We start from the raw sequence: 18125 nt of genomic DNA on the forward strand, positions 1-18125 counted from the left end.
TGTTTTTAATCTGATATCAATCAACTGCAATAAAAACAGTGTTTGCCCTCTGTACTTTTTTTTTTATTAGATTTCTTTCCAAAAAATATTTACACAATATTTACAAAATGGCAGTTTATCCCATCAGATCTGTGTAGCCATGGGAATGAGGGATGGGAAGGACGCATTGCAGATAGACCTTCAGCTTCAGTTGTTAAAGAGCTGCAACACAAACTATTAAAAGCACTGCAGACATGATACAATACTTACTAGTGAGAGTTGCACACGGCAGTCACAAACATACCGAACATGAAAGGAAAAAGAAGAATGAAAAAGAGAAATACTGGTTATAGAGTCAGGGGAGAGGAGAGAGGCTGGGACATCATGCAGAGAGGGGTGATATAAGAGAAAGTCAGAACAGATTAAGACTAGTTTAAAAAGAAACAAACAAAAGGTGGAGGAAGAGAGAGGGGAGTTCTTCAAGGGTCAAAAAGGAGTTACAAAGACTGATGGAGGTATAGACCAACATAGGAGCGAAATACACAAAATGGTGGTGGTGGTGGGGGGGGGTCGGGAGGGTTAAATGAAAATGTTTTGTTAGTCATCTGGGTGACTTTTTCTATGTAAAGAAAAATAATCAAGCAAACAAACATCCTACTTCAATGCTGAAAACCTGAGACAGATGTGTACAATTCAAGCCTGCATTATTTAAAAAACTATTTTTTTACATCACTTCAGAAGAGCTCATCACATGTGAAAATCTCTGCTTAGCATGGGAACACAAACCTACAAACTTTATGTTTAAGTGTAGGTGATATTAAGATCACTATATATTCTGCATGTCCAGACACATTTTATTAAATGCCAAAGGGCTTAAACTGAATTAAAAAAAAAAAAAAAAAAGCAAAAAAAAAAAAAAAAGCTCTAATTCAACTCTGAAGAAGTTTGCCAAATAAACAAAATCCAAAACATTCCTAATCAGTGGTGAGAAAAAAAAAAAAATAAAGAAAAACAAAGGGAAGAAAACCTAACCAAATAAGAGAATTCTATCAGCAGACTGTGCAAATGCATCTGGACAAACAGAAACCCACAGTACAAGGCAAATATGACTCAACAGCTTTGTTTTTGAAACTAAACAGGTACGATGTAGCACACAAAAAACATTTTAAATACGGGTTAGCAGCAAATCACATTAGCAGCATTTCAACATTTCCATTATGCGAGGCTCCCGTGTGTTTTACGAGCTGTATGGCTTCAACTCGAGTGGGTTAAACCAAGACTTTGAGTGCTCACAATTCACTCTCTCCGGCAGGCATCTGGAGGAGGTTCGCCCACTTATCCCTCTGTGCGCTCCTGCAATGCAGCAGCGGTGCAAGCTGAAGGATGAAAAGTCTGGCAGCGTGTGGGAGGAGGGTGTAGGGAGCGAGGGGAGAGGGGGGAGCAGCGAAGAGGGCAGGGATGTAAGGTAAATGAAAGGGGGAGGAGGGTGAGAAGAAAGGAAACATGTTGAGATCATTGTCATTACAAAACAGCTGCTGAAATAATGGTCAATAATGAACAAATCGAAATATATAATCCAGGGTTACAAGTGATTTGTCAGCATATTTGGTAGTTTGCTAGGAAGTAACATCGCAAGCTTTTAGCAATGTTGGTCCCATCAGTCAGTGAACACATACGCGAGAATAGCAGGAACCAATGTGAGCGCGTCAAACAGGCAAACGTAGCACACAGCCTAAAGAGAAAATTCCAGCAACTGGACCAATGGAGTCTGAGCATTGTGACAAATTTGGTTTGGCAACCCGTTCAACTGTTTTCAGGCTGCACTAGGAAACAGAACTGACTGACATTCCTCCAGTATTTCCACACTGAGATCACTGCATACAATTCAAGCCTATTTTTTTTTTTTAAACATATTCACAAATTTTTTTCTTCAATAGTTTTATGAAACCAAGAAAAGAACACTTCACACTTACCCATGTGTGAACCCAAAAAAAAAAAAAAAACAAAAAAAAAACCCTACACGATGCACTAAATGAAAAGAAATCACAGCAAACATCATATTTACAAAATATACTGTCTACAAGTAAATATTGTAGGTAAGCCCCATCCATTCTTGTTCTCATCAGTTAAAACAGTCAATGTCAGACTCAGTGTTCCTACAGCAGCTGTTAATACTGTTCAATTTAAAAAAAAAAAAAAAAAAAAATCTGAGGAACAACGTTGACCACCTACATGTTTTCAGCACAATTCAATTAGAACATTTTTTTTTTTTTTTTTTTTGCGCTGGTAAAAAAGCAGCACAAATGAAGTCTGTTCAGTTTGTACTGGCTTCTATTTGTTTGGATTACTTTTTAATCAAAGTTATGAGCTGTTCAATCACCATTTTCAGTGTTGCTATATTATGCCCAATCGTGTGCATTACCATCAATATTATTCAGTGTCCTAAAAAGCACAAAAGACACCAGAAAACCAAATCACAGAACCTGTTTTGTTTTAAATATCAAAATTAGGCTCCCATTTAAGCTTTGTTACAAATTTTATATGTACTTGGAAAATGGACATAAAAGCATTAGTCTACTCAAATCACATCTTTATTTTACTGCTGTCTGTATCAGTTTGAACTCGTGTTTTGATAGTAATACTGAAACAGCAGCATGATCTGTGCAGTAAAAATCCTGGGATCTTACAGACTCCAGGTTTGGCATTTTAGGATATTGTTCAATTTTTAAATGACAATTTGTCCAAAAGTCAATGTGAAATATATATATATTTTAATAAAACCCCAATTCCAACTCCATAATTATTTTTTCCTTTTGCACAAGAGAATGGCCAATACTGCTTACTGAAGAAAAAAAAAAAAAAAAAAAACCCCACAAGTTGTAAAACATTTAACAAAACACAAACTTGAGGCGACATCTCTGTTGTGCTGTCATCCGCCTCCTTGCAGGAGAGTCCCTTTCTCTTACCAGCCTCGCAAACACCAGATCTGCATGTAGCATACAAACCACTTATTAAACCTTCTTCGAGAAGCTGTAGATCTTCCTCAGATGCTCCACCACAAAGAACTCACTTTCAGCTTGAGTGTCAGCCGTGACACCCCCCATTTTTTCTGAGGAATGGCTGGTGAGGATACGGAGGTCTGCATGCACTGCTGGGTTGAACGAGGTGAGCTGGACACCACACGCTGACAGGAACTTCTACCTGAGGGTGACGGAAGGAGAACTGCACTCTGCCTGTGGCTACTGGGGACATGAAGCTCAGCTTCCAGGTTATGGACCTTAATCTTGATGAAGAACACTTATCCTTTATCATATAAAAAGTCAATGCTCATTTGAGACTTCTTCCAGTGCTGATCGACCATTTCATAACTATGAGCAGTGGATGAATACTAGGAATTCAGGAACGGGACTCGACACCTCAGTTTCTTTCATAGACCATATAGGGACAAACAGGAGGAACATCCAGCTGTAGATATGAGGAGGAAACAAGATGTAGGGCAGGACATACAAACCACCTCTTCTTTCAGATAAACTGCTGGCATCTTCTCACAGTCTGTAAAAATAAAAGCAGATTTGACTTGATTCTGCAGGGCTGACTTCAGACAGCGAAGAGCTGGATGTACGACTTGAAGAAGAGCCGTTTCCCTTTTGGCAAAACTTGAATCTTCTGGTCTTTGAGCTGCGGACTTGGGGAAGGAAAAGACATAACAACACTGTTAGCGTTGAAATCTGACCGTGGTAATGGAACAGGAACCGTGAATTTGATCTGGTTCTGTGACTTCTCAGCCATTAAATGCTAAGTTTTCTTGATCTCAAATCTAAACTGTTCCTTGTGGCATCATAAATGCAATGAGATGAGCTTAACTTAGAATATGTGAGTGACAGTATGTGCAGGTAATCCCTCATTTTCAAAACAGTTCTTAGTGTCAGAAAACTATATCTGCATTTTTGGCCTGCCAACAGAGTAATACACTAGCTTGTATCTTGCTATATGGGTGTTAGCCTGCCACTACTCTTAACTGAACTCGCTGTGGTGTCTGAAGTGCAGTGCATTGAATATGTAAGGATCCACGATGGTCCCTTAGCCTCTCCCTTCACTGTGCTACCCCTCTACCCCCCTCAGGAAGCAGCCAAAGAGGCTGTGCTGGTTTTGCAGTCTATCTTTTTGGGATCAGAAGGGGTGAATGTGACTCCTAGCCCAGTTAAAAAGGCCATACAGGAGTCTAAACAGGGGAAGGCTAAGGTGGACTGCACATACTGCACTGGCAAGTCGGGTCTGAACCTGTGGACAGAGGAAATAGACAAACGGGTCAGGAAATGGGTCAGCATGTAAGCACCTAAAATTTGCAATTAACATGTTATTGGAGCATAACTTACGTTTTGACCATGGCCCGAAGTGCAGCCTTTCTTTCACGCTCTACAAACTTGTCAATGAGATAAGAAGCCATGCGAGGGGCTTCCAGGTAGAGCTTAAAGAAACGACGATAGTTTCCTAACGCCCAAGCAGCACGAAGTGCGAGAGCGTGAGCCACGCATTCGTCTGCTCGTAGTGCTGGGGTCAAATACACCAACTCAGTGGTCAAATCTGAAGGGAAAGATGAATGGCCAGTGTCAAAAATTAAGGCAGGAAAACTCGCAAATAGTAAAACACTGATGTTGCAATAGTTTAATTGTAAAGACTAAAGAGCATACCTCCGGAGTTTTTAGTAAAGATGTAATACATCAACCTATATGCTGTAAACTCTCCAATGTTCTCAGAGGGATTGTCCTTATATAGGGCCTTCAGCTGGGTCTGGCACTGGTTGAATTCTTCATGGTCTCCCTAAAGAAAATCGGCATTTCATTAGTTTAAAAAAATAATAATCAAATAAAAATACAGTTATTACTTTATCCCATTTGGTCACGACTCATGATACAGGAATTTTGGTGGGGGAAAAATAAATAAATAAATAAAAAATTCATCTTCTGCCTACATAATCCTTTTAGGTAGGAGATGTCAGAAAATGAATATTACAGTACAATATGAATATATAACTATAAAAACTGATGTACACAATTGTGTACACAGTGACTGAAGAAGTTAAGGTAGTCTGTTATTACTGAGGGCAAAACAGACTCACCTTTTCTAGAGCAATGCGTGCATGACACTCGTACACTTCCACTGTGAAGTCAGTACGAATTCCTTGGACCTATGTACAGGTAAGATGGGGAATAAAAACAATGAAAGAAATGAATTAACTGAGGCAGAAATCTGAAAAAAAATGAAAAATTAAAAAGGTATGTGAGAACAACCAACCGTTAGGTCCTGTCGTATGGATTTCATCTGCTCACAGGCATAGGCGTAGTCCTGGTTGTTTTTCCAGTGGGCTTTCACAGCCTGCAGAGATTTTCTCAACACCTAAAATGACAGTTAAACAAATTAAAGCCTGGATTTTGATGCCCCTGATACAGAGGTACAGGATGTACAGTACACAGATTAAACCCCTCCTCCTCCATTCTCCACACTGTATGGAAAAATTTTCATTCAATAAAAAATTTTTTTAATTGTGTTTCCTTGACACAAAGAATTATTCATGCTGTATATGAATTTGAAAGCATCGTCTCCAACCTTCAAAAGGTACAGTGAGATTATATAAACAAAGCTGACACTTACATGCACAGGGCGCACAGTAGAGGGGTCAGGGGCACAGGTGAGCCTCAGGTAGGACTTGGTGATGTCCTGACTTGTTCCCACAATGGGGCAGTCCTCCCAGCTAAGGCCCTCCTGTGTTCCATCAGGCAGGTCCACAGCATTGATGGAAAGAACCAGCGGCTCTGAGCGAAGCTGTTTTTGGAAACGAGCTGCTCGGCTCTGCTTCTTAGCTTCTCTGTTGGGATCGTGGAAATCCAGACCAGCATTGCCGCTTTTCCTCTTCTTTCCAACAGCTGAATTGGAATCATCCATGTTTCTGGGAAAATAATTTAAACAAAATAAAAAAGTAAAAAAAAAAAAAAAAAGAAAAAAAGAGACTCCTTAACTACTCAGAACCATAAAACAGTACAAAGAAAACCACTTTTCTTCCTGCTGAACAATGACACATGAGAAAAGATTTTATAAATTTACCGCCTTCCTCTGTTGGCTTTTCCTCCTCTTCCTCGTCCTCTCTCACCACCTCCACGCCCTCTATCCCTATCATTGCCACGACCGCGTGATCCTTTCTGATTTCGTCTTGGAAGTTGAGGTCGGAGGTCACTGGAGATGCTGCTGTCTGACTGTGAGTCAGAATCACTGGCAGGAAAGAGAAGAGAAGATATTTGGACAAGGACGTACACAAGACGTCTACAGTAACCAAAGAACAGAGAGGAAATGGTGTCACACCTGCGTCTGTGCCTTTGGTTGCTGCGGTCCCTGTGCCGGCTGTGTGAAGGCGATGGTGAGCGGGAGGAGGAATCGGATGAACTAGAAGATGGACTCCTTTGAGAAAAGATATTCCTGTAGTTACCCAATCTGTGTCCAATACCTCTGCCTCTTGAAGCTCCAGCCACTGTACTTCCACTACGGCTAAGTGAGGTATCTGTTGTCCTCTGAGGTGCGACGCTTTCCCAACGAGACTGCTTAACCTTCAACCTACAAAAGGAGGAAAAGAAAATACATAAAAACAAATACAAGTTGAAGGTACAATAAAAAAAAAAAAACAAAAACAGAAACCCAATGTCTAAAGTAGTTAAATACAACCCACTACTAAACTCACTCTGGTAATGGCTCACGAGTCCAATCAATGGTGTAAGCAGAGCCATCTTTTAACCGGTCCTGCAGAACTTCTTTCAGCACCTTCTCTGTACGATCTTTGTCTTCTTCGGTCTCACAAGCAGTGAAACAACGCTGCACATATTCCTTCATGGCTTGCGGCCAGTCCTGTGGTCTGGAGAGAAAGCATTTACATTTTAAGTCATTTTGTTATTCACAGATCAAGAATTACTGTAGACAGAACAGTTCTCTCACCGTGCCTGAGGACCCCCAGGTGCAGCACTGGCAGTAGCAGGAGATGAAGGTGATGGATTCAACCCTGAAGGCTGCTCGCCTGGAGGGAAAGCCTGATTGGAAACTGGGGACATCTGATAGGTCCTCTTGGGAATATTAAACTTCACAGCAGTTGTCCCAGGTGCCTCTATAAGATTAAAATATATATCACAGAATTATTACGGAAACTCGCTCTGGTAATGGCCATTGCAATGTAATAGAATTATTACGTTTTGATTTTTTTAAAAATCTGGATTAATATTGCTAAACTGAACCTCAAAAAACACAAGACTTCTGCTTTCTGTCCACTCCTCCTTTTAAACCTATAGCACCATTAATGGTCTAATACGGTTTGATCATATTTGAATATGGTGCACGTAAGCACTGCACTTGATAAAATTAAAGAGTGGAATAGAATTAAAGTGAAAGCAGCAACATCTACATTAAATTCTGTAGTAACTCAACATAGCCGGAGAATAAAGTTTACGTTTCATGCGGTGCCAGAGTTGCTGTCCTTGCTTCTGGTTTTTGCTCTTGTTGGCCTCCCCTCTGCCCAGCCCAGGTGCATACTGAGCAGGCTGCTGTTGCTGCTGAGAATTATTTTGAGAGGGCTGATAGGCATTCTGTGCCTGGAAGTTTTGGCCATAGTTAGGCCTTCCCTGGGAATGACTGTAGATTTGCATTTGGCTGGGGTCTCCAGGTGGATATGTCATACTGTTGTTGGTATTGTAAGAAGTTTGTGATGGGGGAGGGGGATACTGGGAGTTGGGTGGTGGGGGAATAGGAGGGGGTGGAGGAGGAGGGGGGTTCTCTGAGGTGGTCGGGCTCTGGGGTGGCTGAGGAGTGGCAGGGGGAGGAGGTTGAGGTTGGGAGGTGTAGCTGGGGGACTGGTCTTCCATTCCAGGCACTGGGGGAGGCTTTGAAAAGAAAAGAAAAGAAAATACACATTTTTTAGCAGTACAACAAAAATGAAACCTTCAAAACAAAAAGATGATAGTTACATATTCTGAGGTTTTAAAAAAAACTCAAATTACTTCAACAAATGCTTACTGTTTCAGCTTTTTTAATACCCCACAAGTATTATGAATTATTTTAATACAATTATGATGTCTACAGATAAATATTTACTAGGAAAGTTCATATTGTGTACCTGTCCATTAGAGGTAGGAGTTCCTGGGTAAGGCCCCGGGGGTACACCATACTGATTTGGAGGATAAGCACCACCATACTGGAAATTCAGAAAAAAAAAAAAAAAAAAAAAAATACATTTTGTTATTTTTGTTACTTTGAATTCAGTTTTGGTAACGAGTGTACCTGTACAAAACTTCTCCCAGCTGAAAGCAGCAGTGCTTATATCTTTACTTACTGGACCCATGGGGTAGTAGTAGTTATAGGGGTATGTATATCCAGAATAGTGCTGCTGAGTTTGCTGGTACCACGGATAGTACTGCTGCTGCTGCATGGCAGCAGAGTCGGTTACTGCTGGCTGGAATTGGCCGGCCTGAAATTACACACACGCAAAAATTGCTTCAGTGTTACAATCAGGAAATGAGAAAACATCCTCCAACACAGACAGAAATTATAATGTGATAAGAACATATAAAACTACACTTTGTGAAACCAATAAAAAACAAACAGTTGATAAAACAAAGAATAAGCAAAGAAAATGGACGGATGTTTGTATTGTTTTATTATCATTTTAGATTTTAACTTTTGAAATGCGTGAATTGTAGAATGAGTATTCACAATGCGCAGCAGAATGCGCCGCACACTTGAGTCGCAATTTATTTGTTTTTGAATGTTATTTTCTCATATTTTAATGATGCGTAAACATCGTTTGATGTAAAATATTTTCATATATTTTACACCAATTTATTTTACGTTTTTTTTCCTTCGCTGTCTGGAGTATAACACACAGTGTTCATAACGCACAATGCTGTGCCGCACAGTTAAGCAGCATTTAAAGTGAGACTCATTATTGAAGAACGCGATCAATGGTCTCAAATGCCTTTGTTTTTAGACATTGTCCATTAAACAGTCCTAAGATTTAACTTGATATCCGAGTGTTTCTTAGTTTTAGACGAGTCAATTAGTCAAATAAACAAGAAAAAAAATTAGACTAAGAAATTAGTCGCCCGAAACATCCCTAGTCACAACACACACATACAAAAAATAAACAAATTAACAAACAAAAACACTGGTAGTGCAGGTATAGGAATACAAGATATCAAAAACAGAAAAGATTTTTCCAAATCGTTCCACAGAAGCTTTGGATGGGTACATTTTAGTACCCATCCAGAGCTGACATCACAGCTCCAGGGTGCAGTAATGCTGAGAGTTAATACGTCGCATTGATACCTGTTAATGTTTGTACATTAATGTTTCTGTTAGTTTACTTGTTTTTCTTGCATTAATACTAGCGTTCAATCTTAATAGTAAATCTCTTCATGAACTGAACCATCAGAGTTTTTCAGGTGTTTTGGACGGGAAAAATCTTTTTGATTTAATTTGAAGCCTTATTTGAACTTCTGGACAGAGGTTATTTTTATTTACTTATTTGCACATTATAGTTTCATTTCAAAATAAAAATTGCATTCACTTTAATATGCATTGTTTATTTGATATTTATTGTTATGGTCACATTAATGTTAAAAATACATTTGATTAGTTTCAAACTCATATTTTTTATGGGTCATTATTTTAACTGTGAGAAGAGACAACAAGGCTTGAACAGGTAAGACTGAAATAATCGTTGACTAATCGACTGATTGGGAAAAATAACTGATAGATTAGTCAACTACCAAAATAATCTTTAGTTGCAACCCTACTGTGGACCAACCCACTGTGTGTCGCCAGCAGTTATTTCACATCATTGCTTGAAATTGTTAAATGTTTCTGACTTTCTACAGTCTCTGGCTATAAGTATCAGTCTTATAGAAATTGTGACACTGAACTGATTGGGCAGTGTGTGTTGCTATCATATAGGTCAATCTATTATCCTTTACATGACGTGCTCATTAACAGGTTACACCATTGTAACCCATTCTGCATCACAGTCATTTTGCACTATAAACTTCCATTTTTTGATCAATCCTTTCATTAACAAAGGGTTTTTTCCTGCATATAAAAAACAAACAAACAAAAAAAAAAAACTAGTGCCCACCAAGGGAAATTTTGGCCTTCCCCCAATGGAGAAGCCACATGGCTTTGACCAAACAAAAAAAAAATTTAAACTAAATTTTTTGTTTATGAAACAGCCACAAGTAACAAACTTCTGTTGTATGAACAGTACTCATGGCCAGTAATCAATGGTCATGACTATCTGCATATTAATGATCATGAAACTGAGCTCACGACCCATTGTTAGTTAATGGTGGTAGTTTCGGTCTTTATGCAAATGTGCTGTTTTTAAGGCTGGAGAAGCCTGCAGTCAGCTGAGACTGAGGAAGTCACTTGACAAGTGAGAAAACTGGATGACTGCGCATGCATCAAGATATAAAATATCGGCTTAACACTTTAGCTTAAAAATAACTAAAGTAAATTAACCTTGTAACTCTCCGGTATCCGAACGATACTGAAACTGAAAAATATTACAATTTAATATTACACATTACAATTTAATTATGTAAAGTCATTTCATTTGTTTACATTTGATGGGTCATGCATCATGAGTTGCCAATATCTCCTTTTTCATAGCCTGATTGTACTTGGGTTAGTGTGTTTGCGTTGTTTGCCTCAAGTGGTGAAACAGGTTTGTTGTTTCCACCTTCAGAAGGAAGAGTTGTCTTGCAAAGAACTGAGCTTTGAACATTAAACATTAAGTAGCTCCCTTTTTAGGTGCTAGATCGTCATCAGAGCCTGTGCTCCTATAGCAGCATCGTGATATGACCTTTTTATTTTACGCAGAAATTTATACCAGTATAATCAAGTCTGATATGACATGGCACAGGCCTAGTCAGATGTAACACAGACATGAGTAGCTCAAAAAGACAAACCTCCGCTGTGGTCCGGTTAGCCTGTGTAGTCTTAGCAGAGGTCTGACTCTTGATTGATGCTAGTGCTTGTCTTGCCTTCTCCCATTCAGGGTTTTCATGGACCTGACCCTCAGCAGCACCATATGACCTGCCATCAACACAATTGCCAAGGCTTTTTTAGCCATCAGAACACAAGATCAAACTTTTTTTGCCAATAGAATAACAGAACTAAGCATAATTTATCATCTGTAATAAATCCCAGATCCTATGACATATAAAAAGTTGTTCTAGGCAATTACTCGTTTGAAATAAGGCCTTAAGGCCTACGTCATAAATACTATTACATCAAAAATGTTAAACACCTAGAAAATATCTGTTTAAACAGTGTCTACCCTTCCTCTGTGCTCTCCATAGAGTACACAGTTAAACTGCGTTATCTCACATCTAACAGCTAACGTATAATCTCGTTTAAACTTGCAGCTAACAGATAAAACAGATGATCAATAAAGGCCTATCCTAAAATTCCAACTACCGAATGTTAACATCAACTTACAACATTAGAGTCAGCTGCATCAAACTCTATGTTCAATAAGGAAGGATTTTACGTTAACGCATTTTCAAGAAAAACGAGCATCTTCACCAGTCAGCTTTCTATTAACTAATCCAATGGCCTGCTAGTACTTGCCAACACCCTGTCCTAAGCTAACATCCTCAACACCAACTGCCGATTAAGCTATAAATACCCACTTCAGACATATCACACGATAAAGAAAGTTATTTTTGAGATTCACTATCTGCTCAGAGAGTGCGACCTACCAGTTAGTTGCAGGGGGTGCTTGTGTCGTGTTGGCCGCCATTTCGCTCCGTTTAGCGTTAGAAAGCTAACGCTGGGAAAGTTGTCTGCCAGCTAAAGCTCACTGGTTGGCTAACGGTATTAGCGTTAGCTTCACCTACACAGAATGTAAACAAGATGAAGTCCGAACCGAGAGCCAACTACCACGATCGAAGAAAAGCAGTCAGCCGACCTCAAATAACGTTACCTACGAAAATATATCACACTTTAATAGACTTCCACAAAACGTACTAATTAATAAAATAAGGTGAATCTTAGAATATTCGCCCCTTGTTCGTTGACGATCAACTTCATCTGACCGTACAGTGGAGACACAAAATGGCAGATCGGTGAAATCGGCCAGGTCACGTGCCGCTTCGCTGTTGTTTTTATTGGTTGATTTTGCCCAGAGTAACGCCTTGCAGGCTGAGTGGACGCCCCACCTCCCAATCAACTACACCAATCAAACCACACTCCGGATTAGAGTCAGCGCCTCATTTACCTGTTAGTCTGTCAATCTTGAGGAATGGGTGGGATTGCACTACTGCGGTTATTTTTCAAGTTTAGTTTACTATACACTATCCCCCATTAATACGCAGAAATGGCAGATAAGTATGTTAGGGTGGTGCAAGACGTGTATGGCAGTGACAGTGGTGAGGTGTACGGTAGGAAAGACAGATGGATTCGAGGTGGGGATGGGATTACATCAGGGATCAACTCTGAGCCCCTTGTTGTTTACAGTGGTGATGGACAGGTGAGGTCAGCCAGGAGACGAATGTCAGGTGTGATTTGTCACACTGCAAGAGTGAAAGGGAAGGTTTACAAGATGGTAGTGAGGCCTGCTGTGATGTATGGTTTGGACGCAGTGGCACAGACTAAAAGACAGGAGACTGAGCTGGAGGTGGCAGAGCTGAAGATGCTAAGGTTTCACTGGGAGTGACCAGGACTGACAAGATTAAAAATGAGTGTATCAGAGGGACAGCTCAGGTTGAGCAGATGGAGACAAAGTTAGAGAGATAAGGCTGAGATTGTTTGGACATGTGCATGGATGATATGTGGACAAAGGATGATGAATATGGAGCTCCAAGGCAGGAGGAAAAGAAGAGGACCATGGAGAAGGGTTCGTGGATTTGGTGAAGGAAGACATGCAGAGGGTTGGTGCGAGAGAGGAGGAGGCAGATGATGTGTTGTGGCGACCCTTAAAGGAAGCAGTCGAAAGAACAAGAAGATCCATCGATTTTCTTCCACTTATCCTTTTTGGGTTGCAGGGGGATCGTAGCCTACACCAGTTGCCACAGGGCAAGAGGCAGGGTATACCTTGGACAGGAGCCTGTCACAGGCCCAACACAAAGAGACAGACAACCATTCACCCTCACAGTCACTCCTATGGCAAATTTAGAATTGCCAATTAACCTAACCCCACTAACTACATGTCTTTGGACTGTGTACTCAGAAAGAACCCACCCAGACACTGAAGAATTTGCAAACACCACACAGAAAGGTCCAGCCACATGATGGATGGCCTCATTCTTGCTACTGTGCTGCTGCAGAAGAAGTAGCTACTATTAATATTAACAACTAGCTTTTACTTTACTCGATGATGAGCCATAGTGGCTATCTTTCATGGTACTCATGATCCATTTTTTCCGTTCCCGTGAAGCACACACAGCTGCAGGATGTGTGTTTGTTCTACAGCATGAATACTACAGACCGAGAGGAGTCATTTCCTGCTCTAGTTGTTTCCAGAACAACCCCCCCCCCCCCCCCCCCCACACACACACACACATACACACACACATACAAGTCACAAGTGTGTTGGAACTCAAATAAATTCAAAATGTCTTTTAAATGAGAACTCATGGGATGAAACTAAATATGGTCATTTTGCTATTAAATATTAAACTCAGATAAGACAATAGAGTTATTGCTGTACTGCTTTTAATATTGATAAATAAATCACAAAACCAGGACTGCACCTTTCTCATCTTAAGTTTACAAAAGGCCTTCTGTGAGTAACCTAATATTAGCTTTTGAATATAAAATACCTCATCTCTTATTTTGCCTGCAGCTGATTGAGCAGCTTGCTGGCTGCATCATCACAAAAATATGTTTGGCATTTGTGACGAGAAATCGCAAACAATGACTGACTAACCGGTCCTATTGTATGAATACCGTGCTTTGGTAATGCTTCTGTTTTTTTTTTTTAACCCATGGAAGGAAGTTAGATAATATCCTAAAAAGCATCTCTACTCCTGTTGTCGGTCCAAATTCAGGGTTTCTCCAGTCATTTTTTCAAGAGGAATCCTGACTACATGCATGAGTAAATGATGTGGTTAACTATGTGAAGTAATTATAAGGCAGAAACCCTTCAAAAAATATGAGCCTGTCAACCAGGCTGCACAGCTGCATTCCATAGAAAACATAATTGCACATAATCTGTCCACCCTACATCATTCAGCATGACATCAAATTTGTTTGCTTTGCTAGTGTAGCTTAGCCAAGTTAAAACAACATGTAGGATGTCAGCACAGCATAGAGAAACTGAGGTATTTTTTTTCCTAGGAATTTAAGGATTGTAGCAATGTTGGATGAGTGCTTATGATAAAGTTGTACAATTTTAAACTCTTGAAAGAACTGCTACATTTAGAATCTAAATGACTTTACTGCTTTGCTGTATCTGGACCTTCAGTGAGGCTCAATTTAAGCATGTTAATAAGGATTTGTGATAATGTGACATTAATATAAGCTCTGCATGTGTTTCAAATTGGTGACCAGATACAGCTGGCCCTCTCAAAAAGTGTGTTGATCCTCATCGTAAAATAGAGCCAAATAAGTGCACCATTTGCTTGTGTTTAGAGATGTTTACTTAAAAATAAAAATAATCTATATGTTTGTGATCTTATTAAAATCTTTAACCTCCTGAGTCCTGCATCCTTGTATGAGGAGATAATATTCTGGGTTTTGTGCATGTTATACTTCATTCTGCTCCATAAAGTGCTTTACACTTTGTTAAACAATAGTGACTTTATTGTGCTATGTTAAAAAATGAATGTTGAATGGAAAAGGTGTGAAAGTCAGACAGTACAGTAGTAATGCCAAAAGTTGGGAAATTACTGTGTTACTGCAGTAAAAAAGTAAACACAACCCATAACAAAAGAGCTTAAATAGGTAAATATATAGCTCAGAAAAATAAAATGCAATATGACAACCAATATGACAATTACCTAAAATATATATATATATATATATATATATATATATATATATATATATATATATATATATATATATATATGAAAAAAGGATCTGAATCTAAAAAATAAAAAAATTAGCTAAATAACCAAAAATCTAAAACAAAACAAACAAAAAAAACAAAAGCAATCTGTGCAAACTATAACAGTATACAATATAAAGTCCCATAATTTGAAATAAATACAATAAAAGCACAATTTTAAATAAATTAATTTTAAATAAATATGAAAGCTGAATACATTACAATAAATTGTAATTTGATCTTTTTTGTTTTACTGCAAGAATTGTCCTTAGTGTAAAAGAAATTAACGCCAAAGTTTAACTAATAAAAAAAAAAAAAAAATGTCTTGCTAGCTTAGGCAAGACTTTGATTTGTTTATCAGTATTTTTACATTTTGGCTACTTTCCCTGAAAAAGATAAAACACAAACTGATCTCCTCACATTAGTTACATTTGCTACATTGTAAAGCCGAACTCACTCATTCACCTAAACTTTGTTACTCAAGCCTGAAAATCTCTCCCTAATATTAATAACGTAGCTATGAACACAAACCGGGGGGCGGTGTGTGGAGAGTTAATGGCTGCTAGTCTGGTTTATATTTAACAGTGAAAATCGTCAGCACTTTGATCCAGATCGCTCCAATAACTGTCGCGTCACTTCCTCAGCCCGTGCCCATCCCTTTTGGAAAAAAAAAAAAAAAAAAAAAAAAACTTACACAGGCGGACGACGGCGAGAAAAAGAGCGAGGGAAAAGTTAAGAGGGAGGCGAAAGCAAAAAGACAGATGAAAAAGCTGGACACTGAACAGGGAGCCAACCAAAGACGAGAATTCACGCTTTAAAGTAAGTTTTTTTTTTTTTTTTTTTAAATTTAAATGTCTTAGTGGCGCTCACAGCTCAGTTGATAAGCTGAGTTTCACATTGATCCACACGTTTCTCTAATTGGTTTATCAATACCCACAGCGCCCATTACTAATACTTGTTATTAATTGTATATTTATCTAATATACATTTTATTGTAATTATTAATGGAAAGACTTAAAGGTTGGGCTTACAGGCCTGTGAATCCCCCTCCCCTTCCATACCCATAACTGCCCACTCAAACTTGAAGAGACTGATTTCAGGCAGAGTGTATAAAATGTTATTACGGTGACTTAAGAGATTAACAAATATAATATGCAACAATGATTAACACTTATTCCAATAATTAGGCTTTTTTAATGGTGGCACTTATGGCCTCAGCTAATGTCCACTGGTAGTTTTGAACTTATAGATCTACTTTGGTAGAAAGTGTTTAACTTTGTTTTCGTCTACAAACACCCCTGAGGGCAGAGGAAAAGTATGTGCTAACTTTGCACAGTGTTCTTCAAGTGCATGTCTCAGCATGGCCTTCACAGCTGCACCAGTGCCAAAATGCTCATTGGTTTCCCACAATATTGCACAACATGGTGGATTTTCAGGCTGCCCTGTCCTATCACTGGAACCCGCCATTGTTCACGTGCTTTCTCACTTTTTGTTCATTGTTCACTGTGTTTTTTGCTGTCATTCAGGTAGCGCTATCATAATCATAAAAATAATATTTCATCCTCCCTTTCTTTGCCTTCTGCCTACCTTTACCTGCGTTTCTTCACAGTTATGCCACTCCACAAATCATCCCGGGTCTCTCGCCTGGACCCTACTATGATCTCAGCCCCGCTGGGTGATTTTCGCCACACGATGCACATAGGGAGGGGAGGGGACGTCTTTGGCGACACCTCCTTCCTGTCCACTGTTGGTCCAAGTACAGCCAAACCTGACCTGGGGAGTCCCGAGATTGTCCCTTCTTCCTACCACAGTGACCTTCACGCAGGTGCACCAGAAAGCCCACAGAACAATGAGCTGCAGCATTCTGACTCAGTGTCTTCATTAACCCTGGACCTGGACCTAGACCTGGACCTGGGTCCATCTATGCTGGGAGATGTACTAGGGGTAATGGATGGTTTGGGGCTCAACTCTAATGAAGCGGTAGTCGAAACAAACCAGGGGAAAGGGGCCATGGAGATGTCTGTGAACATGCAGAAGGAGCTGACTGGGAAGAACTTGGCTGGGCAGGATGGAAACCAGGTGGAAGACAGCAGGATACCAGATGTGAACGGGATGAAGCCAAAGGGGTTACGACCAAAGGTGAGATTCAGCGATAAACGAGAGGAGATCATTCGTCAGGCATCTGAAGAGGAAGATAGTCAAGTGTTTGTCTTCCAGGAAGAGGATCAGGATCCTGAAGCTTGTAATAGTCCAGTGAGGCGTGAGAGCGAGACGGGCAAAAGTCCATCAGATGAAGTTGAAATTGAGTTCACCAATCACAAAGCAGATTTACCACCTAGTCCTGCCTCATCACATAGCTCAGAGTATGAAGGGGTCACTCCACTGGACAGGAGGAGGGTTGGCAGCTACCATTCAGAGACTGATTCAGAGGAGGAGGAGGAGGAGGAGGAAGAGGAAGAAGGACGAGGCTACACATTTGAAGATGAGTTTGATGATGAAATTGGTCTATAGGGGATAAACTGTGCCAACAGATCTTTGCTGTCAAGTAAATCAAGTATACTGTATTTTCCTTATTTCGTCATTCCTCCACCAAGGACATACCACATGTGACCAAAGCTGTTGATTTGTCCGTGAACGAGATTACGCAAAAACTACAAAGCTGAATGTTATGAAACCTTGTGGAGAATTGGAGCATAATCAAAGGACGAACCAAATGTGGATCCAAAGGACTTTGTTTTAGATTACAGAACAGGATGTTGGCCTTGGTGGGGGACTGCGTTCTCAGAGTACCTTTCTAGTTTCAGTAGCTTGTGAATGGGAGGTTTAAATACATTATATCTGACCGCCAACTGGATTTTTCAAATCTCAAAGAGACAGTGTTGCTCAACTGGAAAAGACATTTATCTACAAGGGTTGCTGAAGATTTGCTGAAAACTTGATCATAAAAAAAAAAAAAAAATCAATGTGCCTTTTTGGTAATCACAGTGAAAAGTTTGAAGCACTTTGATTCCTGAAAATTCTGCTATGAAACTGAAGCTCAGTGGAAAGTTTGATTCAGGCTAAATGA

At 39.7% G+C, this 18125-nt stretch overlaps 2 protein-coding genes across 2 annotated transcripts; one reads left to right on the forward strand and one right to left on the reverse strand.

Moving 5' to 3' along the window:
* Nucleotides 1-41: 41 nt before the first annotated feature.
* leng8 (leukocyte receptor cluster (LRC) member 8) lies at nt 42-12135 on the reverse strand. The gene is made up of 15 exons (XM_030750518.1): nt 11769-12135; nt 10974-11100; nt 8345-8479; nt 8129-8206; nt 7466-7895; nt 6961-7126; nt 6710-6880; nt 6337-6585; nt 6082-6246; nt 5632-5926; nt 5275-5376; nt 5099-5167; nt 4671-4800; nt 4356-4563; nt 42-4260 (listed from the first exon to the last, which is right to left on the reverse strand). Exons 1-15 carry the CDS (start codon nt 11807-11809, stop codon nt 4098-4100), a joined length of 2529 nt encoding a protein of 842 aa, XP_030606378.1. The 5' UTR covers nt 11810-12135; the 3' UTR covers nt 42-4097.
* Nucleotides 12136-15737: 3602 nt separating this feature from the next.
* cdc42ep5 (CDC42 effector protein (Rho GTPase binding) 5) lies at nt 15738-18034 on the forward strand. Its single transcript, XM_030750534.1, has 2 exons — nt 15738-15877; nt 16668-18034. The coding sequence occupies exon 2, from the start codon at nt 16670-16672 to the stop codon at nt 17567-17569; it is 900 nt and encodes a 299-aa protein (XP_030606394.1). The 5' UTR covers nt 15738-15877; nt 16668-16669; the 3' UTR covers nt 17570-18034.
* Nucleotides 18035-18125: the final 91 nt, after the last annotated feature.

This window comes from Archocentrus centrarchus, chromosome 16 (genome assembly GCF_007364275.1).
Source record: "Archocentrus centrarchus isolate MPI-CPG fArcCen1 chromosome 16, fArcCen1, whole genome shotgun sequence".
NCBI classification, from domain to species: Eukaryota; Metazoa; Chordata; class Actinopteri; order Cichliformes; family Cichlidae; genus Archocentrus; species Archocentrus centrarchus.